We start from the raw sequence: 24,944 nt of genomic DNA, 5'->3' as shown, positions 1-24,944 counted from the left end.
TCCCAGGTCATCTTGCTGATTTTTTTCTGTGCAGCTGCCTCTTGGCTAGAAGAGTTATTGGGGATTGTGGTGGATGAAAAGTGCCTCCACAGAGTTGGCGTCTCGCAATAGGGGGGTCTGAGTGTCTGAACTTGTAAGGTCGACAAGAAAATCCCCAGAGATGGGTCCAGGTTGTCATTCTCATTGGCACCACTGTCTGTTTTTGTCCCTGAGGTTTGACAAGCTTCTCAACGGAGGTCCTGACATCCCGTTCTGGTACAGCCGTGCTGACAGCTGGATCTTCACCTGCTGTTGGGAATGTCCCTTAGGCGAGGCCGGCGTCTGGACAAGCCTTTCCGATGGTGTCAAGTCACAGGTGATGCTCTGATGGTGGAGAGGGCGACCATCCAGGGTGCAGGGAAGGTAAAGGCCCTGAGTGTGGCCGGTGTGACCGATCCTCCCCATCTCCTCACGGACACTGGATTTGTTTTTCTTCTCCTGAGAACTTCAGGGTGCTGAAGGGGGCGGATCTTGGTGCCCTCTCATCCTTCAGGCAGATGCATCATCAGCAGAGGGAATTTGAAAGACTCTTAAAGATGGTTGAAGATGAAAGTTAATCTTTTCAGATAGTCTTACTCTTCCTCTGAAGCTGACATTGTCTTAAATGCATGTTGTTTTTATTGTCTTTGCGATATTATTTCATATTTTCGCCAGTTGTCTCTTCTATTTTATACTTCTGGATTTGCTTTTAGCTTCATTTTATGTTTTACTGTGCTGTTGTTTTACACCAATATACCAAAGACAATTCTTTGTATGTGAAAACCTTCTTGGCAATGAACCCGATTATGATTCATATCTGAACCAAGAGCTCATCGTCTCTTCCCCTGTGGGAGATGGCTAGAAAACACTCTGTTAGTCACAATGTGCATAATTGTTAGTCGCTATTTAACAATAAGGTAGTGGCCATCATCTTATTAGTTTGCTAAAATAAAGTCTAGGTAATTGGTGTCCAGGACAAGATGTTATGGACATAATAAAAATAGCAAAATACCATGATACCATTAATTAACCTGCCTGATCTTCAGTTAGATCTAAAAAATGCATGCAAATGTATTTATAATACACTTTTTACCTCCTCCAACTTTTACAGTGTTCCTGGACCAAATATCAGAATCATCGCCATTAGAGAAATTGCCTCCAGAAAAACATAATCATGTGAGTATTTATCTAGACCCCTGCTTCTTGTTGTTTTCTTACAGGAAAAACTTGCCTAGATGTGATCAATAATGGACTTTTCTGACCCTGAGCCTTTATGTAAATAATAAGTTATGGACTTCATGAATATAAAAATAATTAAGTTATATATCATTAAGATGTTTCTTACAACCAGTGATGGAATGTAACTAAGTACATTTCGTTTGTATTTAACTTATGTATGTCCATTACAGCTCAGTTACTTCATACTTTCACTCCTAAACATTTTGAAGGACAACGTTGAACTTTTTACTCCCATTTCTAATAAATATTTTATCTGCAAGTGGATAAAAAATATATGCTGAATATTGGATCTGATAATCAGTCAATCCATATTATATGGGTATATTTTACGTTTATTTTTACTTATGGGTACTTTTTACAACACTACTCACAACCCTGTAACTTTTTAAAATTTTTAAATTTTGCTTTGTTTTTCTTGTTTTGTATCTCACATTCATAAGGGGTAAGGGACAAGATGACTCAGTGTAGGCCTGCTGTTATGCTGGTCTATCCACTGATGCTCATTGGAATAGATCACATGATGATATATTAAAGTAATGATTTAGTGATACTCTTGTTTGGTTGAATGCAAAGACAGTTTAAAATGGGCAGAAGGTTTATATCTTATTGTTTTAGCATCTCTTAAGAACATTTCTTAAAAGTAATAATCCCATTTTTCTTCCATCTCCCTCCAGGGTGGCCCATCGTGTCATATTCCCACTGGGCGGTTGGCTCATGTTGCTCTGGCATGTGTGAGTCAGTCTGTTGTATCTGTACACTTTATCTTAGGTTGAGTATTTGCTGTCATGACAGGAGCAGGATGTTTATGTTCTCATCATATATAAATATAAGTCATTGTTGGGATTAGAACCACACCTGTATCCACACGACACTGTGATAACGCTCGTTAAAAATAACAAAACAAAACAAAACAAACCAGTATAGGAAACTACAACTCCCAGAATTCAGCACTGGGGAGCTCGGACAGCAGTGCTCAGCTCGCCCTGGACGTGGAGCTGCTCCTGCAGCATTCGAGCCCCGACAGCGGGTCTGGGAAGCCGTCGATCCGCCGGGAGAAGCGTTGTTTGAAGCGACGAGGAAACACAGCGTGGCGTTTCTTTCTCACCGTCTCCCTTCGGACGGGCTGCTTCAGGATGGGGAATGGCATCAACAAGGTACGACTGTCATCTGTTGCATGCGACTGTAGTAGTGCTGAGTTGACGCACACGAGTGGCGCACGGTGGTTTTATGAGTGGACATGAGGAGGTGATACACACCTGTCATCTTCAGTGGAGACTCTGGGATGTGCAGCAAAGAGTCCGCCTAACATAACTGAACATAAACCTCGTTAACTTTAAGTGTTCTGGCCATAAATATTGTGGTTATTTTTATCCCACGCGCAGGATCTTAAGTTTAGATTTGAACCATGGAGCTGTTATTTTCTAATTAGCACCTCATGTATGCAGGGTGTCATTTGAGTCAGCTGTTTGCTGTTCTCTCAGCTGTTGTGTCTCCTCACTGTATATATGCTATATGCGTGCTCCATACTTCTGCACTAATATCTCTGTCCCTGCAGGTCCTGCCTGACTTGTACTTGGGAAACTTTAAAGGTGTGTCTAAGTGTTATTTCCTCTTGAATCATTCGGATTTCCTGCATATGACAGCCCATATCCTTAGTCTTTCTATCAATCTTTCTTTCTGTCTGCGCTTCCTCAGATGCGAGAGACCGAGAACAGTTAGCCAGAAACAACATCACGCACATCCTGTCCATCCACGACAGCGCGGCTCCCATCCTCCAGGTGAGACTCCCTCCATCTCCTCCTACATGGTGACCTCCCCCCACACCTCTCCTATTTCTCATCAATTTTTTAAGGAGAGTGATGAAGCAAGGGGCCCAAACAGATCTGATTGGTTGAGCCCTGACCCCCTGCCCTCCCTCCTCGTATCAGTGCACATGACTGGAGCTCTGACACAGTCCCATGAACCGGTGTGTCAGGTTTGTTCGGGAAGGAAGCTGCGTCTTGAACAAACTCAGCTGTCCCCGCAGTGAATAAACAACAAGCAGGGCAGTTTCTCTTCCTCGCTCATGTGATCGTTGGGGGAATGAAATGCCAGTCAGCAACAGTTGGTTAGGTCAGTGTGCCGAGTTGTGTAGGCTACTTGTGTGGGTTTTGCAGAGTAGGCGGTTGTTCTTGCCTCAGCCACTGTGGACTGTGCAAGTCTCGCTTCATTATTATATATTTTTTCTCAGGTTATTGATTCGGATGTAAAAGTTTCTGTGCGAGAGCAGTGTACCGTTCTCAGTCATTTAAAAAAAAAAAAAAAAAGGAATGTAAACAAATCTGACTGCGAATCAGCTCAAAAACACCTTTTTTTTTTTTTTTTTACAGAAGTGCTGAAACGCTTTATACCCAAGCCGACGCTGTGCAGTGGCATTTATCAACTGCTGCTTATTGATTTGTGCTGAATGCATCAAGAGCAAGTGACTACCGACTGTGTAACCAGTGTGCTTTGTCCCCTCAGGAGATGACCTATCTCTGCATTTCAGCAGCTGACCTGCCCACACAAAACCTGTAAGTACCAAACTGTGCAGCACAGAACAATGAAAGGCTGAGGCACACACACACACACACACACACACACAGATAGAGAGCGAGAGAGGGAGAGAGGGAGGCTGTGCTGTGCTGCGTGGGCGTCTGAGGTTCATTTTCTTCAAGCTAACGTGTAAATGATATGCTTTCACCAGGGCTCGACGTTTAACTGTGAACTTGTTGTCTGACTGGAACACAGTAGCGCAGCTCTCGTTTTTCTTTTGACAAGCACACGCGGGGGCTTTTTTTTTTCTTTTTTATGTAACGTGAGAAACTGGCAGAGAAAGGATGGTGCGTGCAAATGCCAAGGGATACCCTGGTTTTGACACATACAAATCTTCTTTGACCAAATTTCAAGCGGCCTTTTTCACCAGGAAGGAAGTCTCGCAGCTCTGTTTCTGCAGAACCCCCTCACCCCTACACACACATGAACACACGCACATGCCCTTTTCACACTTTATGCCCTGGTTGCTTCTTACGCTCAGTCTCCGAGGCATTTGAAACCTGTTTTGTGACATATGATACCAACGCTCTCAAACCTGAGCAGAGCACACACCCTCACCCTGATCCATCCAGGATAAGGAATAAGAGAATAAGAGTCAGGTGCAAAAACATACACGAAAGTATACAACCAATTAGATGCATGCAGGAGCTGTAAGAGTCAGTGAAGACAAAGTAACAGCACGTAGTCGCAGTTCTTGCAGGGTTCTTGCTGTGTTTAATGTGGTCATGACCTATTCTAACAAGCAGTTCTTTATGCTCCACAGGTCTCAGCACTTTAAACAAAGTATAATGTTCATGCACGAGTCCCGCCTGAAAGGAGAAGGCTGCCTTGTTCACTGGTGAGAGAACACGACCGCTACTAACCGAGCAATCGTAGACATGTTGGATGTGTGAGATCGACCAAGAACACGGGTGAAGCCATGTGTAACTGCTGCACAGCCGAGATTAAATGATAAGCAAAAGCCTATTCTTGAACTTCCCAAAACAGAGTACAGTAACACAATACAGTCACATTGTGAGTTTGTAGTGTGGTAGCTGACCATATGTTCACAGGGGAAAGTTATATTTGGTTAGACAGAGGGTTTTCTCAGAACTACAGTGGAACAAGAGGCTATTTATAAGACCTGCAACACCACAGATGTCTCTGCTATAACTAATAACCAAATAATTTTTATTTTGATATATAGTATTTAAAGTGTTTATAAAACCAGTTTCTTTGCTTATTTTACTTCACAGCATTTTATTCTCTGTCCATCTGTCAGTGTGGTCTGGTTGATATTCCCTACAGTGTCACCTGCTCCAGAGAAGAACAAATCCTTATCCCCAACCTTACGATTATGGCTACAAGCAGTGATTGTTTTCATTATCTATTAATCTTTGGATTATTTTTCACAATTGATCAATTTAAAAATGTCAAAGAAGTGTGAAAAATGCTCCACACAATATTCTAGAGCCCAAAGTGATGTCTATAAATTGTTCCTTCTGTCCGACTGACAGCCCAAAGCCCCAAAACTCCTCATTTACTACCATAAATCATTAAGAAAAGCAGCATGTCCTCACATTTCAGAAGCTGGAACCAGCAAAAGTTTGACATTTATGCTTGAAAATGACTGTGACTACAAATTGATCATCAAAACAGCTGGCAATTCCTTTTCTTGGGAGCTGGACAAGTTGTTTACAGTATGTGTTGCAGTATTCTGGTTTCTGACGTAGGATATAAATGCTTTTCAAAGCCAGACAAAGGGCTTATCATCCTTTCTGAAATAAGTATATGAACATAGTTACATAATCTAAACTTAACCAAATACACAAAAAACACAATCATGACTGATAAGCTTATGTGCATGTTGACACCCTCACTGATAACTGTGTGTTTAAACACATCACACTGACATCTAAAAGTGCTGAGGAAAAATGATGCATGTCAAGTAATGTAAAAGTTCAATCGTCCATCCTTTGCCCTCTTACAGTTTGGCAGGTGTGTCCCGCAGTGTCACCCTGGTGGTGGCCTACATCATGACGGTCACAGGTCTGGGCTGGCAGGAGGCGCTGGCTGCGGTGAAAGTGGCTCGGCCCTGTGCCGGCCCCAACCTGGGCTTCCAGCGACAGCTCCAGGAGTTTGAGGCCACTCAAGCCGATCAGGTGAGGGGAAAGATTGAGAGTGTGGAATATATAACTGCTTTACGGAATAGATGTGGTTACTTTAAAGTCGTAAAATGTAGGATATGGCCAGTTTTTTTTGGTTTTGTGCATTCAAAAAATGAACTTGCATCATTGAGAGAATGTAAAGAAACAACAGTGTTGAAGTAAACTCAAAGGAGTCTCTGTGCTGTGCTGCAGAGATATTTGAAGTTAGCATGCTTGCCAGTTAGCCCCGGCCTCTCCTGTGAGATGTGTGCAAGCCGTGTCTAATAAATACACAAAATAAACTCACAACATTTCCAAAAAGGAGTTTTTTTTAGATCTGTGCATCTGAAACACCCTTTGAATTCCAGATCTCTCTTTTACCAAACTATTACGGGCCTCATTGCTTCATTATGTCATCGTAAAAGATACTTCATTCAAACTCAGCCCACTCACCAAAACAGGTCAGAGCTGCTGTAAATCACCTCCATACTGTACCTGCCGTTTTCAAACTGGCAAACCGGTCCCAGTCCAGGTTGTAGTCGTGTCTTCCCAGTCATCCGAGGTCGCAATCCAGGCAGACTAGGCCCACTTGCCTGCATGACTAACTGTCGACAACTTGCTAACGGCAGCTATTCTTTATAGCTAAAGATAGCTACAGCAAAGAGTATGGATAGTTGGCAGCAGTATTTCTGGAGCTACCTTTGACAGGTGGCCCCATCTTACTAGTTACACCTTTTTAAGAATGAGTAAACTATTTTTCTATTTTGTGAAATGTGTAGTTCAGAAAATGGATCCAGACGGAATATAAGGACAACCCCTTCAATGACGAGGCTGATATACGTGATTTGCTCATAAGGGCATCTAAAATCAACAGAGAGGAGGAGAAAAAACAGCCATCCACCCCGCCTGGAAGTGTCTGATCACACCTATTGATGAGAAGCTTTGCAGCTCAGTCTGAAGGATCACACCATTCAGGATCTATCTGAAGGTCTGAGTGGACTAAAGTCAGGAATGATCCTCTAAACATCATGGACTTCAACACCAGAGGAGACCATTAAAATGTGCAGCACATATACATTTTATTTAAGCACTTGTCGATGTTTCTGGTTGTTTTTTTTTTCTAATTTATGAATGTTGTGAACTTTTTTTTGTACTGCGTGGCGACGATTTCAAACAGTTAAATAAAAAAGGAGTGAATTTAAGTGCTGTTGTGAGCTTGTTGGTCGGTGGGCTGCCATACTGAAGGTGATAAGACACATTCTGCTCTGTGTTTATGTCTCTGTTTCCTGGTTGTCTTCCTGTTTGTCTAATGTGCAGGGGAGGTCATGCATGGTGACACCAAAAACAACCAAGATCACGTTCGTTTGTCACCCTCAGTCTTGTCAACTGTCCTTAGAGACTTTAAAGCATTGAGACACTTTAATTTCGCAAAATTGAGATATTATATAGTAGTCTTTTTATATACTGCAGATCTCTGGGTATGTGCATGGATAGCCACTGGAGGGCAGTAATAAAGTAGAAGAAAAAGGCCTAACATACATTGAGCATGTGGTTTTTCTGACATGAGCTCATCATGTCGCACCAGGACATCATAAAAAAATACACTGTAGAAGTTCCTTGTCAGCATTTTGTCACTGGAAATTAGACTGAACTCGCAGGCTTTTTCAGAAAAACAAAAACATGTGGGGGGAACATTTTAGTGTCACAGGTAATTGTTCCATTTCGTCCCAGTGTCTGCTCAGGGTGTCACTAGAGGGATTCCCCACCGCAGTGCTGCTTGTGTGGGCGCTGAGTTTCAGAGAAATGAGCGCCCGATTGCTGCGCATCTCCTCTTGAACTTCTCAGAGCCCCAGAGGCTCCTCCCTGTCACAAATCAAGATGTGATAACATTTAAGAGTAGGACACCGAGAGAGCTTGAAAACAGATTTCAGCGGGGGAGCTCACATGATCAAAGGTAAGCAGCAGCAGCTCCTTCTTTCTTTTTTTTAGTGAATGACGGTCTTTTTAACATCTTAAGTAAGAAAAATAACCTGTAGCAACCTGTAGGTTCAGTCACTCTAGAATCTCAAGTTGACATTAAGTCAAATAGAAAGTTTGTCATTCAATTTGTAATCATGAGTTAAGACTTTTTTTATTATCTGATCACAGTACGTTTAAGGAGCAAGTGATTAGGTGTCATTAGCATCTATTCCGCTATGCATTTTGGTTGAGTCAAAAATCTTTCCTGTATTTTAATTATATCTACACGACTGGTGGTGTTGCTATTCATGCATGTATCTCAAATGAGTCACATTTCTTTTCACTGGCAGAAATGAAAACAGAAAAACGTGATTAAGACAGTTTGAGCATGTACACTCATACCCTTGCTACTTGCTTTCTAAATGAGTATAGCCAAAAATGTCACAACCATGGCTAGATAACAAGATAAACATTTATTTAAAATGATTATTACAGCTACAGGGCTGCAGGGAAGCAGCCTTGCGGAGCACCGACTAACCCTATCTTAAGCAATTTTAAGCTGAACCTAACATTTATCTTCTCAGGTGCATTTAAATAAGTGAATCTTCCATTAGAGAAAGAGTAAAATCAAACATCTGTGTCTTAACATCTCTACTTTAACCTATCTTGCAAAGATGAACCTGGACGAGGACAGCGGCCTGTCAGTCAGCTGCGGCAACGGCAAACTGAGACAGTGGCTGATCGATCAGATCGACAGCCGGAGATATCCCGGCCTGATTTGGGAAAATGATGAAAAATCCATCTTTAGGATCCCTTGGAAACATGCAGGGAAACAAGACTACAACAGAGAGGAGGATGCTGCACTCTTCAAGGTCAGAACATCCCACCTGTCTTCGCCTCTGACAAATGCATGTTAAACTCGCCATCGCATGTATAGTTAGATTTTGTTCCATTAACTTTTTTGGCACATATGCATGACTCAGTAGGAAGCATAGATGAATGTGATCAACGCTTGTTTTCAGGCATGGGCAATGTTTAAGGGAAAATATAAGGAAGGAGTCGACAAGCCAGATCCCCCCACATGGAAGACCAGACTACGCTGTGCTCTTAATAAAAGCAATGACTTTGATGAGATAGTGGAGAGGAGCCAACTGGACATCTCAGACCCGTATAAAGTCTACAGAATCATTCCAGAGGAAGCCAAAAAAGGTGAGTGCATGTAAATGTAATCAAAAACAGAGTCTAGTTTGTGAGTATTTCATTCAGGCCCCCCCCCCCCCCCCAAGTACGTGGTGACATATGAGGTAGTAAAATAGTTTATTGCATGAAATTTGATACCACACAGCAATGGTGCACACACACAGCGTTTCACAGAGCATCTCACATTGTTTATAGACTATTGGCATTTTTTTCACACACACATGCACCACTGCAGTTGATTCTGATGAGGCAGGAAGCACAAAGGAAGCCAAAGCATGTACCAAAAAGGCCGTAGTGCTTTTTTTAGAGGGCTTCGGTTACTAAGTGCAGGGTGCACATAACACAGCCAGACGACCTCCAGCCTTGCATAACTAAGTATCTGCCATCGTACCTTTTGTTGCAGCAGAGCACTTCTTGCTATCTTACTTTCTGGAAATGAACAAGATTCAGATTAGTTTTTTTTTGTCTGCTGCACGCACTTTGCAAAAAAAAAAACAACCCCCCCCCAGTCACACGTATGTAGATAGCAGGACCTCGCAAGTGCATGAAACATATTCACAGTTTGAAGTAGGTTAGCTGCGTTCACACAAATTAGGGCCTCATATATTCTTGGTTTAGTGTTAATCTGTACAGAAAAAGCTGGCATGATAATGATGTTCTTGTGTTTTTATTGAATATATGAGCTGTAATTGCGTATAAGCAATGTCTTCATAGCAAAGTATGGGACCAAATATCTGACAAAGGTACCTTTTTGGTTGTGTGCATTTACAGGGATGAAGATGGGCAGTATGGAGGAGACACCATCGCATGTAAATTCCCTCGGCTACATTCCCCCATATACGTCTCTGCACAACCAGGTCAGCATGTGGGCCCGGGCACGCGCTCTGCAACAGTGGCAAGTGTCTTGATTTAATGACACCTTCCCTTCGCTCTGCTCCGTCTCTCAGGTGTCTGGTTACATGCTCTCTCAGGAGAGGAGGGACTGGAGGGATTACTCGCCTCCGGAACAGCAGCCTCTCCCTCCATCACATCACCACGGGCCACATCCGGATGTGCAGTATGGTCAGTGCCACTACCCGTCACCGTTTGGCCGGGCATGGCCTGGGTCACACACAGAAAATGGTAAGATGTGACGTCACACACGTAGTTGATACAATGCTCGTAGCTCTAAAACTGTATAGATTGATGTTGGCTGTGCATAAGAATTGTGACTGTAAGGCTTAGCAGGTACACAGTAATATACACAGTCTATCTTACATTTAATGTGGCGTATTTTATAGATTCCCAGCTCACCTTAACTCATGAAAGTTTGCATCATTTCTCAGTTGTCACAAATTTCTATATAACGTCGTCAATTTCCAACCACAGACGCTTCACTGTAACATCCTGTCAGTGTGTTTATCAAACAGGCCTGAAAAGGGAATTAAATTGTGACTTTAATGACGCAAAATATAAAGGGCGTATGACACCGCGCCGATTGTTTTACGTCGTGTAACTCTCGATTCTGTCTATGTACCGAGGCTAAACAGGTCAAAAAGTAGTGTCATCAGCACTCTTTGACACAAACGAGACACAAACAAGAACACGGCTTCGGTTTGAAAAGCCTGTGTGAACCATTACAGCGATAACAAGATAGAAATTACCATAGATATATTTATGAAACCATTGTTTATACCTTTATTCACAGTATATATGTGCGCATCACAGACACATATATGTGTGTAGATTCAAATGTAATCACTTGATCTTTTCATGTTGACAAAAACTGATCATAGCCATCATTTATTATTATTTTCGCAGGAACAGCACAGAATTAAAAGTTAAAAACTGACCTAGAGTCAGCTAGCGACAACAGAGCAGCCAATAGACTACAAAAAAAAAAAAATCAATGTGTGATGAACAGAATCAGTATGACAGAAACAATAAACACATGCGATGACATTTTTGTGCCTGTTTTATCCAAAACCTCGAAGCTGGTTTTAAACTGCCTCGAGTTTCTCTACTGTTTGTAGGTGTACAGTTCCACTTCTCCACAACTGCAATAGAGAAAGCAGATTGACCGAAGGTTGTCTTTCTGAAATTCTCTCTCCCAGTCACCCCTAGTAGATGCTCTAGTCTGCCAGGATAAGCCAGGCGTTCTCTCTAAGAGGAATGGTTGTGAGATTATGAACTGTTTTATGAACCAACCATCATAAATCATCAATCAGGCATGTATCAGAGGGAAATCATCCACATCAAGGAAATTATATTCAATACTTAGACAAGACAGCACAGCATACTGTATTTGCACATGTGGTTGTAAATGCTGATGTGTATATGCATGCTGAAGGCGTGGCAGGAGTGAAATAGCTGGGAAACACGCAGTTGTTGATGCAGCAGCCATGCAGAGCTGATCAGCGGTCTGTGCAGAAAACAGTGCAAAATTTGTTTAATGCGGACGCTCGGGTTGTTTAAGTTGATGGGCCATGTGACATCTGCGCCTGCCTGATTCTCAACAAAATTAGACTTTAATGGTAACAGTGAGAACAGGAATCATCCTTCACGTTCAAATTCTCGAATTCTGGATTTTTGGAGTTATAAATGAGAGTGCTGCAGCTTCACTGATTTAAGATGAAATCATGGCGAAAATCAACCCAATCATGTATCTATCGCGCATGAAAGCAAACCCTTAATCTTATGAAATCTGACTGTTATTGTTGTGTTTTAACGGTCTAAAATCTTGCTGTTGTTGTTGTTGTTGCTGTTGGGGTTGCAGATGTTCTTATGGAGTGAATATGTATTGTCTTGTAACTATGTTCCTCCTGCCCAGGGACTACAGATGTAAATGACCTTACAGCCAACTCTGGTACAGCTAAGAAGCTGTGCACTGTCAGATACACAAACAAATGCATGTAATTTATTCTATGCAGGTTTTCAGCTCTCCTTCCACACCTACCTTTCAGAGTCCCAACAGCCTGTGTATACAATGGACCACAACAATGCCATAACTGGTAAAGAACCGTCTCTGTCTCATTTGCAGACATGCTTGAAAATCCTTGACTATATTTGCATGTACAGATAAGAAACTACAAACACCTACTTACTTCCCTATTCTGAGCAGCAGGCCAAGATAGAAAGTTTCTTATCTCTCGCGTGATGGCAGAAAAAAACTGGTTAAAATGATGCTCGGGTTGATAACAGAGAAGTGTGTAATACTCCGAGAACTGGGTTTTTATTAAGCTTGACATTTTCAGGGCCTTCTTCTTCTCAGGCTCAAACTGTGATGTGTCTTTCCCACAGTGATACATCTGCTAAACGTTTCCTCTCTTTCTTCCAGATTGCAGCCTGCATGTGTCCCTATACTACAGAGAGTCTTTGGTTAAGGAGGTCACCACCACCAGCCCAGAGGGTTGTCGTATCACCTCTTCTTCCTCCTCCTCTCCATCCTCTTCCTCCTCTTCTTCCCCATGCCAAGAGGACAAGTTCCACAGCGGGGCAGAAGTGATCCTTTTTCCGTTCCCGTACCCTGAGTCTCACAGGCAGGGCGCTGACATGCTTCCTAACGTACTGGAGAGGGGGGTGCTTCTCTGGATGGCGCCCGATGGGTTATACGCTAAGCGCCTCTGCCAGGGACGAGTGTACTGGGAGGGACCTCTGGCTCCATATCTGGATAAACCCAACAAGCTGGAGAAGGAGCAGCCATGCAAACTGTTTGACACCCAGCAATTCCTTCTTGGTAAGCACTGAAATGTTTCTGTCGGCTCTCATATCATCCAGTTTGATACAACATCTCTGCAGTAAAACTACCTAACTATCCTTACCAAAGTAGCAATATTATGATATAAAGGTAGACTGTTACAGATAAAAGTCCTGCGTTTAAAATTGTGTTCATCTAAAGATTATGTCAACAATTACAGCTTCTCCTCTAAAGCCATATTTAATGCTATTTAATGTACAAATTGTCATTTATTATCTTGTGGATACTCACAATATGAGTCAACAGGTACAGCGTTAAACACCTGTATCTGCCGCCAACACTATGAATTGACATTATTAATTGTTTGTATACCGCTTTCACACACTAAGTAGGGTGTTAAAGTGTTTGCATGTAAGCAGCTCACTGAGTGGAATCAATTTTAGAATCTTAAAGCAGCTCCAAGGAACTATAATTCCGTGGATTTTGGCGGGCCCTGTGGTCAAAAGCGGTATGAGCACCATCGCCTCCTGTCACGATCCTGATTGGGGTAGCGTGTGCATTTGTTTTGGAAGTGAGTGAAAGAAAAACGCAATTTCTAATATTTAATACCACAGCTGCTTGCCGGGATGCATAATGATGAGGTTATGTATTTATTTGTGGCTATGTGGGATCAATAACTGTACAATGACAGTGGTGAACAACGTTTAGTTTCATTCGTACACCTAGCTTACGTAATCGTACGGCTAACAGAGTTGGTTGCTTTATGATATTAATTTTAGTGAGCTAAAGCTTAAGTTATCAGTGCTTCCTAGTAATGTTACTATGTCTTAGAAATAATAAGCCAACAGCAAGATATAGCTCAGTAGAAAGGCCAGCTTAAAATGGTATGTTATACGCCAGTTGTTCTGCCGCTGTCTGGCATTACAGAAAAAAAACACTGCCGTACCATCAGACTATAGAGCAGCTGCCTTTTTTTTCTGCCTGCAATTCGTCTGAATTTTTAATTTTTTTAATTTTTTGGGATCTTACGCAGTGGCAGGCATTAAGAAAAACTACACAAAGGTAGCCAATCTTCTCGCTGACAGTCTTGTTTGCTTGTGTAGGTCATATAGAGGCACTCTTATTAAATTGTTCCCCAACCAGTTCCTTTAAGTTTGTATGTTTAATACACAGTGTGGTAGTTCGATATTTTTTGTTTTGTCAGTTAAACTGAAATTAAACTAGAAGGGTAAAAAGCACAATAGTTCCCCCTAAAAGTATAAAAGCATAAAGTATATGGACTCTATGCAAATTACAAGTGATTTAGGTGAATGAAGGAAGTGAATAAATGAATAGACATATTTTTTGTCTGACAAAGTAGGTGCTCTTTTTTCAAGATAACAGATTTGGCTTCTCCTAATTGTCAATCACAACGATTCGGAGTGCACTGATAACCACTCTGCTTCAGGCATTTACAGTAAGACAATGATCGTTCTCATGTCGATAATTACTGTGATGCTGATGATAATAGGAGAGGCTGCAGGTGGTTTAGCTGGGTAAGTCCCTCTCAGTATCAAGGTAGCACTAAGAAGCAGATTCTCAGCAGGGGGGCAAGAGCGTCCCCACCCACCACCTGTGGTCCACCACACAGCATGACAAAGTGGTGCTCCCTCTGTGCCATTTCACACCGAAATTTCCACCATCCTCATTTGTGGGTTTCCAGACATGTCATGATTAGGGAAAATGTCGTGTGAGCAATTTGGAGTTTTTATTAATGTATATTCAAATTAAAATGTAACATGCTGGGGTGTGTGAGAAGTAGCACATGCTTTGTTTGTTATGGCGGATGTACCTCATTCCCCCTCTTTTGTCTTCTTCTTCAATCAGAGCTGCAAGACTTTGTGCATAATGGCCGACATTTACCGAGACACCAGGTGGTGCTGTGTTTCGGAGACGAGTACCCCGACCCACAGCGGCCGAGGAAGATGATCACAGCACAGGTACTGAAACATCTTTACCTGGTAGTTGGATGCATTTTTTGGTGGGGAAAATGGGTTATCATTACTCTAACGGCCATATACGCACCTTGGCTGATGCATTTGACCTATGGTTGTTGTGTTTTTAGCAATATGTTACTGGCTTACTAACATAAAATACGGTAACTAGCCAACTTATTTAGACAGAAATGTATTTGAGACCTATAACGGCTACTGCGGCTACCATTAGCTGGTTAGCTTGCTAAGCCGTGCGGTTGGCGGTCTGGACTGGAAGTGCGGGGCACTGGGCGAGCTGTTTAGCATGTTAACTTTCGTAGATATCTCACAATATATAGACGTCATATTGTCAAAAGTGGTTCATTCTTCACATTTTGCTATTAATTTTAGTTTGGTTTTAAATGTTTTCAACTAAAATTGTAATGTACTGCACCTTTAAATTCAACTATTGTATTTATAGTGGTAGAGTCAGACAGACGGACAGCTAGCAAACAGAGGGACATTATTTTTACATTCAATTCCTCTCCATCGACAGTAAATAATCAAATTAAAGTTTATTTTCCTTTAGATTGTGGCTAGAAAGCTGAAAGAGATATAGAAAAGACACACGATGAAGACATTACGATCTTTGTTAAGCAGCTTGCTAGCAAACCTAAAACCTTTAAACACCCTTTTATTTCCCAAGACAGTCATGTCTGTGAGAACTGATCTCTTCCTTCGTAGGACAGAATGGTATAACATGATTCAGCAGCCACACACACATTTCATACAAAGGCCTAATTTCATTTTTAGGTGGAGCCGATGTTTGCCAGAAAACTGGTGTACTATTACCAGCAGAACAATGGCCACTACCTGCGGGCCTACGACCACATCCAGGAACAGAACACACCTCCAACAGTCGACTATCCCTCTCAGAGACCTCTGCAGCATATCCAGGAGTGACATGCACACACAGACACACACACACACGTGCAAGATGGAATAAATGTGAATGTAAAACCACTGCCCGTATGACTGCAGTGCTGTGTACTGTAAATGATAGAAGCAGCTGTCATGGTTCTGAGGGGTAGAGATGGGGAAGACCCTGTTGTTTTCACTCGCACACCTATGTGTCGTAGTCTTTGTGTCTGTGACTGTGGAGGAATGTGTGTGTATGTGTGTGTGTGTGTTTGTGTGTTTTTTTTTTCTTCTTCACTCTACAAGTATTATTGTGACAGTGTGAAGGATGCGGTTTGAGGGTGGGGGGATGAGGGGAGCGGAGGGCGACTGAGACAGGAAGTACTAGCACAGGTGCACAGGAAGAATGGCCCCTAAGACAAACACTGATATGTAAAAAGGGACAAAACACACCATGAATGAATAGTTGCTGTAATTGTATTTATTGTATTGTACCGGATACTTAACTTTCACTTAGATGAGCAAGTGAACAGTCAACAGTGTCATTCGTCATCTATTATAGACAACAATTCTGGGTTTTTTAAAAACAAACCAAAAAAAAAAAAAACGGAGAAACTGATGTTATCACTGGTCTGGTGGTGTCGTAGAGGAAGCTGTTATCATACATCGCTTACCTCGGGGCTGCTACACGTATTGCAGGGCACACTTCTACTAAATCTGTTTTCTACTAAATCTGATCAGCCTAAATGTATCTGATTCCTTTTAATTATATCAAACTGATCAAACCAAAAATAACAAAGCGGCGGTTTGCAGGCGATGATCGAGATGATTGATTTTGCTTGCAGTCCATCGTATGTACAGTTTTGAGTATTGATGGTGATTTTAAGCCAGTACAGGTTTGTCTTTATATGTATTTAGTGGTTGTTGGCACTGTAAATAAAAACTGTGTATTAGGCTTTAAGTGGAAACATTTTCTTTCTTAACTTTTATTTTCTAATGTACAGAAAAATGCAAATCATAGAATACAACAGTGTTTTCCAGCCTGGCGCTTGGGACCTCATGTAAGAATATCTTTAAAGTCACCAGATGATTACGGAGATAGTACAAATATATATATTTTTTTGCTACATGAAATTATCTTTGATTCTGCTTTTTTCTTGCTTTGTCTTATAAAATACTGTACAGCTTTATGTTTTCAAGTTTCTGAAAATTATTTAAATGAAACATCACTTTTTAGAATAAGTTCTCGATAACTTTGCCAGCTGGCAGCCAGATTTTGTAATCTTGACAACTGCAGTTAAGAGAATGAAGAGTTAGTCAGTTCTGTGAGCTAGTTTATAAATACGGGACCGGCTCTACATGGTGTCGGTTTGCGGTTTTGGTGAGAGTTAAACAAAAAGATGTCACAAACTCAACTTGCGTTTTCTAATTACGCATTTACGCAGCGTTATATTTCATTTGTTTTATGACAAATTGTGACTGTCCTGAGTGAAAACAAACATTTAAATGTGATATAAATGTATTTGATGGCCCAATTCAAACAGGATCAAAAAATTGATTTGTCTCTTGCCATTCACGACCATAAATGGTTCGAGAGAAGGGGCGCAACATTGCCTCCCTACGAGGAACTACTGGCAGCCACGGCCTTGTTTCGGGTGTAATGACCAGCAAGTAATGGGGCTGTTTATTTGAAAACAACAGTGGTAGCTCCTAGAGAGGATAGCATAGATGCTGCCATAGTATGGGCTATATCAGAACTGGAGAATATAGTTCTTTGAAAAAAGGAGCAAAGAATGGTGATGAAGGCTTTTGTCATTGGAGAAGATATATTTGCTCTTCTTCTGATTGGTGTCATTAAGCCTTGACCTGACTTAACTGAAGAGGGCTGACGGGAAAAGTCACACTCATTCCGTAACTTGCGAGGAATCAGTAGCTGTTCCTCTTCACCTGAAACTAGTGGCCTCACAAATGAGAAGAAAAACTACCTGCAGCATTTGGCCAGCGAGGAGATTTTTGGTTCCCATGCCAGAAGAGCTGCTGAAGGTTCACACACTGGATGTAACATTCGCACGAAAACTGTCCTAGAGGACCTGAAAACCCACTTAGGAATGTGTTTTTATCATAATACATCCAAATCTGATCAGTCAGAAAAAATTCCTTGTGCTGGTTAGCTGTTAATGGCTGTTAATGATGCAGTACGAGGGATGAAGGTTTTGTTATGTTTTTCATCTGTGGTCCAGAGTTTCGATCTGTGCGTTTACTTCCTTCACACCTAAACCACATCACTTTCACAATGGCTTCAAAAAAGTCTGACCAAAATCTCAGACAGGAATGTTTTTCTGTTTCTCTGACTGCGCGTGTGTGTGTGTGAACCAAAAATCCTTTTCCCCTCCCTCAAACATCTCGTCAGTCCCAATAATTATGTGCGGGGCGAAATTTTGTTTCACATTATATCACAGTCAGACATTTGACTCATTCAAATGTAAATTAAATCATGAAAACGTTACCAGCTCCATTTACAGTGTGCTATTTTGGTGAGAAGTGTGTGTGTGTGTGTGTGTGTGTGTGTGTGTGTATGTCTGTGTGTGTGTGTGTGTGTGTGTGTGTGTGTGGTAAAGGGCCATGTGTGTGGGTGGGTACAGGCTATGTGTCACACTGTTGCACTATTACTGTTATCAGGAATTGACATTTGTGGACTCAGGATAAAGCATGTGACTCCCCCACCTACAGCATCAGTGACTCAAACACAGACACGCACACCCATTTCACATCACTTGTTAGTTACAGTTACAGTAAAACATTCAGAAGAAGGTACAGAGGAAATCTCAATGTAAGTGTGAAATACTGAACACAATTTGTAATTGTACAATAAAGCAGAATAATGCCAAGGACTGGAGATCAAAAAGAGATTGATTAATATAAAATCACCTTGTAGGTAAATGATTTATTTTGAAATAAAGCTGTCAGTCTTCAATCACTCCTGTCTGCTGTGCTGTTTCATCTTTGAACTCTTTTTTGATTTTCAGTCGAAGGGAGGGAGAATGAGAGACTCATATTGGTAAGAAAAGGACAAAAAAAGGGGGGAAAAAAAGAAAAGCGCATTCACACATTTGCCATGGTGTTTCCCCCTCTGCAGGAAGCCACATCATTTGTAGTCAGGCTTCAGTTTTTCCGCCCCATGTGAGCCGTTACTCCAGGCGACGTCGCCTTAGCCCTTCACTCGAAATCTTTGGACCGGATAGTTTACTCAGCCGATGCCCCGAAGGTCACACAGAACAACTTTTTTTTCTGAGAAATGAAACTAACACTTTTTTTCTTTAAAAGAAAGTGATGTTGGTTCCGTTTTGACTCAGCGACTATGATTAATCAGACCAACCATCAGGCCAAAATGGATCAACCATTATCATGATACTGTGTCAGTCTTTATGCTTATTTATTCCTCCTAAAAAAACAAGAAGATCATTATCATAAAGATCATTATACGCTGATCCTGTTCTTGCCTGTTCTTTGATTCGATTACATCGATCACACTTACTATAAAACTCACTTAGACTTTTGAGCTGACATTCTCTGATGCTACAGTTTGTGTCATAAGCAGTATGATTTAATCACATATTAATGTATCACCACCATACACGCCGAGTCTCTGTGGCAAGAAACAAATGAGGGTTGAATCACAAGAACACAGAAGCAATATTCTGCTGACATCTGCTGGTTAAACAAAAAGAAAGCTGTGGCTCTCGAGGACGAATCTGATCTGAAGAACAAAAAGTTAGAAAAAGAAGAACAACATTTCCCTGCTTTTACTTTTGTTCACGATACCAAAGATTTACTTCTTCTTCCTTTTTTTTTCTCTTTTGAAATACTTGTCCTTTTAAATAGTTGTACCTGTTCAGACCTCTGTAAATTATTTAACAATTGGAAACGATAACAATGGCTCAGAGTTCATAGAAATATGAAATATATGTAGAAAAAAAATATTTGATTTATGTGTAATTTGTATTATCTTTTGTAAATTAATTCAAGGTAACGGTACGTTTCATTTGGTTGCATGTTGATATAGCTTTAGGGAGAGAGTCACAGACTGTGGAAGTTACATTACATTACTTTTAATACAACGCATTACCTTGTCCGTGAACATGCCTGCCTGAGTCCCGTAGATCCATTTCCATCGGCAAAGGCTGTTTCACAGTGAAGAAAACAACTCCCATGATCCCATGCTGCTTACGTGTTTTGTTTTGTTTTGACTGAAGTAAAACTACAAAAATCCTAGCATCAAAATATACGTAAAGTACCAAAAGTAAAAGCAATCATCATCATCTAAGAACAAATGTACAATATTAGTGAACAGAAATTATGAATGCATTATACATGCCACTTTAATGTTGCAGCAGAATAGAGCAGAACAGAGCTAATATTAATTACTTTATATACTGACGGGTAGCTTAATCATTTAATAGTTGATTTACTTGTATTTATTAGTCTGAATCTGCAAAGTAACTAGTAACTTATGAAGTACAAAATACAATAATTGGCTAAAAGTATAAAGGAGCATACCACCATTTGTCAAACATCATTCTTAGTCTTGGAGTGAAAAGCAAGTCCGTATCAAGACGAGACAACCAACAAGTATCAAAAATAACCCTTTTCTGCACACTGTATAGACATTGCATTCTTGCAATCACTCAACTCAACTTACAGATTGGAGTGCCGGGTCTGATCTCCTTCCTTTTTTAAACCCTCCTCCCTGAGAACATACCTGTGGTAACTCTACACTAGACTCAGAGTTCCCGACCCCATAATGTTTAGGGTCAGACCCCTGCCAGGGAGTTGATGACAGTCCTGTTTAACCCTGTCGACTCTGGCTGATCCCACTGTTTACGAAGGTGATGACCTCATTCTCCTTTTTTTTTGTTTTTTTTACAAAGTTTGACCCTCAAAAAGTCTCGACAAATCTACCAGTCACCACTCACAGGCCTGCACCGTTAATGCTGCGTAGCAACTCATGGGAGCACCGTTGACGAATGATCATGTCAAGACTTTTTCTAATAAAAACACACACATTTCATCCTGTTATTAGAATGCAAGACATTATCACTTCATTATTATCACAATAGCTTACCTCACTGACCCGCACGAGGCATGAGAGTTCCTCTCCATCGCCAGTAAATAAAAATGTCATTGGCACAATTAACCGTCGTGAATTGTTTTCAGATGTCTGTGTTTATCTGAGGCTCTTCAGATAACAATGCACTTGACCCGGTACGTTGTGATGGCAGGAAAGCAATAACAGTTGTCGGATAAGGAGACGCAAAGTAATGGAAAACAATCGGATGACCTGGGACACGAGTGTAAACAGATAAGGCTCGATAAGCCGAACAATATGGTGGTCTGCCTGGCACCAATGTGATGGGTCGGGCTGCCTGTTTAGTTTGGCGGGCAACTAGCAGAAGTTTTGGAGATAGGGGATGTTGTGAAATCATTAGACAAAGTAGGAAATGATGCATTTTTGCCATAATCTAGATTTCCTCCAGAGAGACACAACAAACGGAGAATCATTTCTACCAAACCAACAGGAAGGAAAATATGACTGCGATGCAGTAAATGTAAATGACCAGCAGGGAGTGATGTGACCTTGGCTGGTTGCTGCACTTTAAGAAGTGGATTGAGTGGAGTGAGTTCTTGTCATGTTCACACATTTGGGGGGTCAGACTGCAGTAATCGGTGCATTCACAGACCCCTTTGATCCCTCTTAATGGCCCAGAGACGTGACTCCCTGTAACACCCCTGCTTTAACATGCGAGCACGCATCCACACGTGCAGAAATTCACATACACACATGCACACACAGACACAAACACAATTTTATAACTTATTTCCCTCCTCTTAACATAATCAAATCCTGCATTTTTATGTTTTATGTTGTGGGACTTCCCTTCACCAGTTTTTCAGATAAACTTGTGACACGCGGAACCAGCGCTGACAGAGAGACGGAGGCGGTCAGAGTGACAGCTCGTGGGCTGAGTTGCGTGAGAGTGACTCGGGCTGTTCTCAGACTCTGTGTGGTCTGGGTGTGTGGTCTGCAGCTGACGGGCAGGGAGGAGGACAGGAGAGCCCTGTGAGTGCATGAGTGTGAGTGCATGTGTGTGTTTGTGTGTGTGTGTGTGTGCTCATGTGTTTACTTTATCCAGAGTCAGGTCCAGGCTCTCTGAAGCCATGTCCTGACTAGAAAGCTCTGCCTTCCGCCACTCAACAGCCCCGGTTCTGGAAGATAAACACACACTGCCACCACTTCTGACATGGCTCATCTAAGGGATCATTCTTATCCATGTGTACTTACAGGACCTGAGAGACCTTCAGGTCTGAGGGTCTTAGGCGAGTGTGTAATTTCTGAAACTACAGCCTTGTAAAGTCATTTTCCTAACAGTGGTAGATTAGACATGACACAGTTCTTTAATCTTGTTAGACATTTTGCACTAAACACAGTTCTGATGCATTTTTGTCTTTTTTAATTCATATTCTTGAGCCCGGCGGATACTGGACTTTTGGGGCGATACAATTATCTCTCCAATGTCGTTTGTTAAACTCGTCTCACAAAGATGTGTGTATAATGTAGGCAGGATATTTAGAAGTTTACCAGTTAAAAGACATTGGTGCACTGACACAGGGAATTTAACAATTATACTTTATTTCAAGCATCTTTTTCTGCATTATCAAAGTCTTTCTATTGAAGCATAGTGGAAAAAAAAAACTGATACCAAAATACCTGTGATTGGCCAGCCTAATTTACTCATAATTTCTTATCTTGACATCTTATTCTGCACATTTTTTTTTTCTTCTGCTAATTCATAGATTTCCAGCAGTATTGATGTGAATTCCGGCTCTTTGTAGGGATCCAGATGTTGATTTGACTCAGTTTAGCTCAGCATAAAGGACCGGCGATTTCAGCTCCCACAAAGCTCTTAATTTAGTGCCACTCCTGGTTTTTACAATTCAGTCAAATGTATCAAAATTTGGACCTATGATGGGTATGTATACTCAATATATCTGTTGACTTATTCAATATAATCATACAAAACCTTTCCAGAGTACCACCATTCCACATTATGTTTGGTATAAATACTTTAACCTCCAGAGACCCAGAAGAAATAGAAGTTTTGATATTTAGATTTTTTTTTTCAGATAATAAAGTGCATTGTGGTAGAAAGAAAGACATCAAAAGAATAACAAATAAAAAAATGTTATTTATAGATCTTTTATCAGGTCTTATTTGATCACACAATCTAATGATGTAATTTTGCATTCATTTTCCTGTGGATTGCTGTTAACATTTCTTTATCATTTCATGAACATTAAAACAGGTTTGATGTAGGAAACATATCAGAACACAAAGCATCATTTTAACAAACACCTCATGTGCTGCCTTCTGATTGAGCTGCATTCTGCACACTTGACAGTCACTTAAAGCTGTTGGATGTTAATGTAATGTAAAAACTGCAAACGCTATATTATGTTTATTGAACATTTTATTAATATCGAACTGTGTTTTATAGGATGACAGCAAACAAAAGTCTCACCATGCCTGGGTTGTAATTTTACCAGAGTCAGACATTTCTGGACGTTATTTAAAAAAATAAAAAATAGTAATCATTCTGTCTTGTATTAATTTATTTAAAAAACAAACAAACAAACAAAGTTTTTTGACAGACACATCATGTTTATCACGGCATTAAGAGAATGACATTCAGCATTACACCTCACTTATTAGTTGAATATATGATGTCTCAACTTTTGAATCTGTGAGCAGTGGATGACCAGAAAAGTTTTTTCATTAATGCCCTGCATGACATGAATAAACGATGGTTCTCTGCACCATGAAAAGTGTGATCAAATACTTGTGAAATACTTAATGGTTATAGGATTTCTGATGCTCTAAAAGGGAAAAGCTCGGTTTTACAGTCAATTCATTATTTTTTATTGAGCCTCAAATATTTGTCCCATGTTGGAGGTTGAATCAGTTTTTTTATCTTTTGTTTTTTGCAAATATTGGCGTGGAGTCTATTACATGTAAGTTGTTTGTTTGTGAATTTACCATTCAAGTTTGATTTTATGATATTGTTTTGTAGTGTCTTGTTCCTTTTGATTTAGTCTGCAGATTAGACCCAAATTAAAACAATAAAGTCAACAGAGATAATTCAAAGGTCTTACCTTAATATCATTAAATGCAGATTCACAGCAAAGAAAATCAGACTTCAAACATTCAACCTTCACCACGCTCCCCTCCTGCACACACACACACACACACACACACACACACACACACACACACACACACACACACACACACACACACACACACACACACTCTTAACCACTGGACTTCTCTCCCTCTCCCACAGCGATCTCAGGGGAAGGCTATGTAATGCAGCACTGCTGAGAACGCGCCATGAAAATATAAATACAACCTCGCTGCATTTCAACCATGTAAATAAACAGGGCCACCCAAATTTCCAATTAGAGCTGGTGTGGAAGGCAGGAAATGGGGTAGACAAGAGGAGACCACACCCCCTTTCTCTGTTCTCCATTCCCGCAAAGAGTCCGGGTCCGGATCCAGGTCCAGGTCCAGGTCCAGGTCAGGAATAGCAGTAGAGAAAGGGATCACAGCACTGAGCTGCAAACATAAGGCTGTTTTTGCACCACCTCCTCCTGCTCCACTGTGCTCCTCCTCCCATTGTTACCTCTCAAGGATGGGTCTCACACAAGCTTCCAGTTTCAGATATGGGCATGGAACGAATGCCTGGGATTTGATACTTGGACCTATGATATCACTATGATCTTGGTAATAATACATACAAAAGATATGTTTTTTTTTTTTTTGTGGTTCTCCACCTCCCCAACATTTAATTTACTTCACTCTGAGAAACCAAGCCTTACACCAGCTTGCCTTATCAGTCCAATCAAGGTTATCAGGTGATTCCTATCCAGCTGAAATGAAGCATTCTCGCTGTATTCCCCGTCTTCTTGGAACAGCTAGGCACCTTTATTACGCAGCTTAGCCCTGAGACCACCCAGGAGCCGGGGTCCAGTTGTGCGAAGCAGAGGCAGGGTCCTTGTTGTGATAAGAAAGACAAGCCTTCTCTGAGTGGAGATGGTGCTTTGATAAGAGTTGCGAGGTTTGCCTGATAGCTGCCTGATCAAAGTCCGATAGGCTCGCCTGGCATCCGCCGGGTCGAGCTCATGTGCCTGATGGTCGATCAGTGCGTCAGCTGCGGTCAGTCAGCA

At 41.2% G+C, this 24,944-nt stretch overlaps 2 protein-coding genes across 3 annotated transcripts; both read left to right on the top strand.

Moving 5' to 3' along the window:
* The first annotated feature begins 2,208 nt into the window (after positions 1–2,208).
* On the top strand, positions 2,209–7,171 carry dusp22b (dual specificity phosphatase 22b). The gene is made up of 7 exons (XM_030404027.1): positions 2,209–2,411; positions 2,813–2,846; positions 2,953–3,035; positions 3,760–3,809; positions 4,595–4,669; positions 5,801–5,972; positions 6,737–7,171. Exons 1-7 carry the CDS (start codon positions 2,391–2,393, stop codon positions 6,875–6,877), a joined length of 576 nt encoding a protein of 191 aa, XP_030259887.1. The 5' UTR covers positions 2,209–2,390; the 3' UTR covers positions 6,878–7,171.
* Positions 7,172–7,866: 695 nt separating this feature from the next.
* Positions 7,867–18,639, top strand: irf4a (interferon regulatory factor 4a). 2 transcript variants are annotated; one of them, XM_030404025.1, is made up of 9 exons: positions 7,867–7,911; positions 8,591–8,788; positions 8,939–9,125; positions 9,888–9,973; positions 10,064–10,238; positions 12,026–12,106; positions 12,433–12,831; positions 14,659–14,771; positions 15,558–18,639. In XM_030404025.1, the coding sequence occupies exons 2-9, from the start codon at positions 8,591–8,593 to the stop codon at positions 15,705–15,707; spliced, it is 1,389 nt and encodes a 462-aa protein (XP_030259885.1). In that variant the 5' UTR covers positions 7,867–7,911; the 3' UTR covers positions 15,708–18,639. The 2 variants fall into 2 exon arrangements, with proteins under 2 accessions (XP_030259885.1, XP_030259886.1); XM_030404026.1 differs by lacking the exon at positions 7,867–7,911 and having other exon boundaries at positions 8,573–8,788.
* Positions 18,640–24,944: the final 6,305 nt, after the last annotated feature.

The sequence above is a fragment of the Sparus aurata genome, chromosome 21 (assembly GCF_900880675.1).
Source record: "Sparus aurata chromosome 21, fSpaAur1.1, whole genome shotgun sequence".
Lineage (NCBI taxonomy): Eukaryota > Metazoa > Chordata > Actinopteri > Spariformes > Sparidae > Sparus > Sparus aurata.
The sequence above is the reverse complement of the archived record's forward strand: the minus strand, read 5'-3'. Positions and strand labels throughout refer to the sequence as shown.

Excerpts from the sequence above, each read along its gene's own strand:
- dusp22b (XM_030404027.1), top strand. The coding sequence starts at position 2,391 with ATGGGGAATGGCATCAACAAG. Across the intron at positions 2,412-2,812 it reads TGGGGAATGGCATCAACAAG|GTCCTGCCTGACTTGTACTT; the intron begins GTACGACTGTCA and ends CTGTCCCTGCAG. Across the intron at positions 5,973-6,736 it reads AGGCCACTCAAGCCGATCAG|TTCAGAAAATGGATCCAGAC; the intron begins GTGAGGGGAAAG and ends TGAAATGTGTAG.
- irf4a (XM_030404025.1), top strand. The coding sequence starts at position 8,591 with ATGAACCTGGACGAGGACAGCGGCCTGTCAGTCAGCTGCGGCAACGGC. Across the intron at positions 12,107-12,432 it reads CCACAACAATGCCATAACTG|ATTGCAGCCTGCATGTGTCC; the intron begins GTAAAGAACCGT and ends TCTTTCTTCCAG. Across the intron at positions 14,772-15,557 it reads GGAAGATGATCACAGCACAG|GTGGAGCCGATGTTTGCCAG; the intron begins GTACTGAAACAT and ends TTTCATTTTTAG.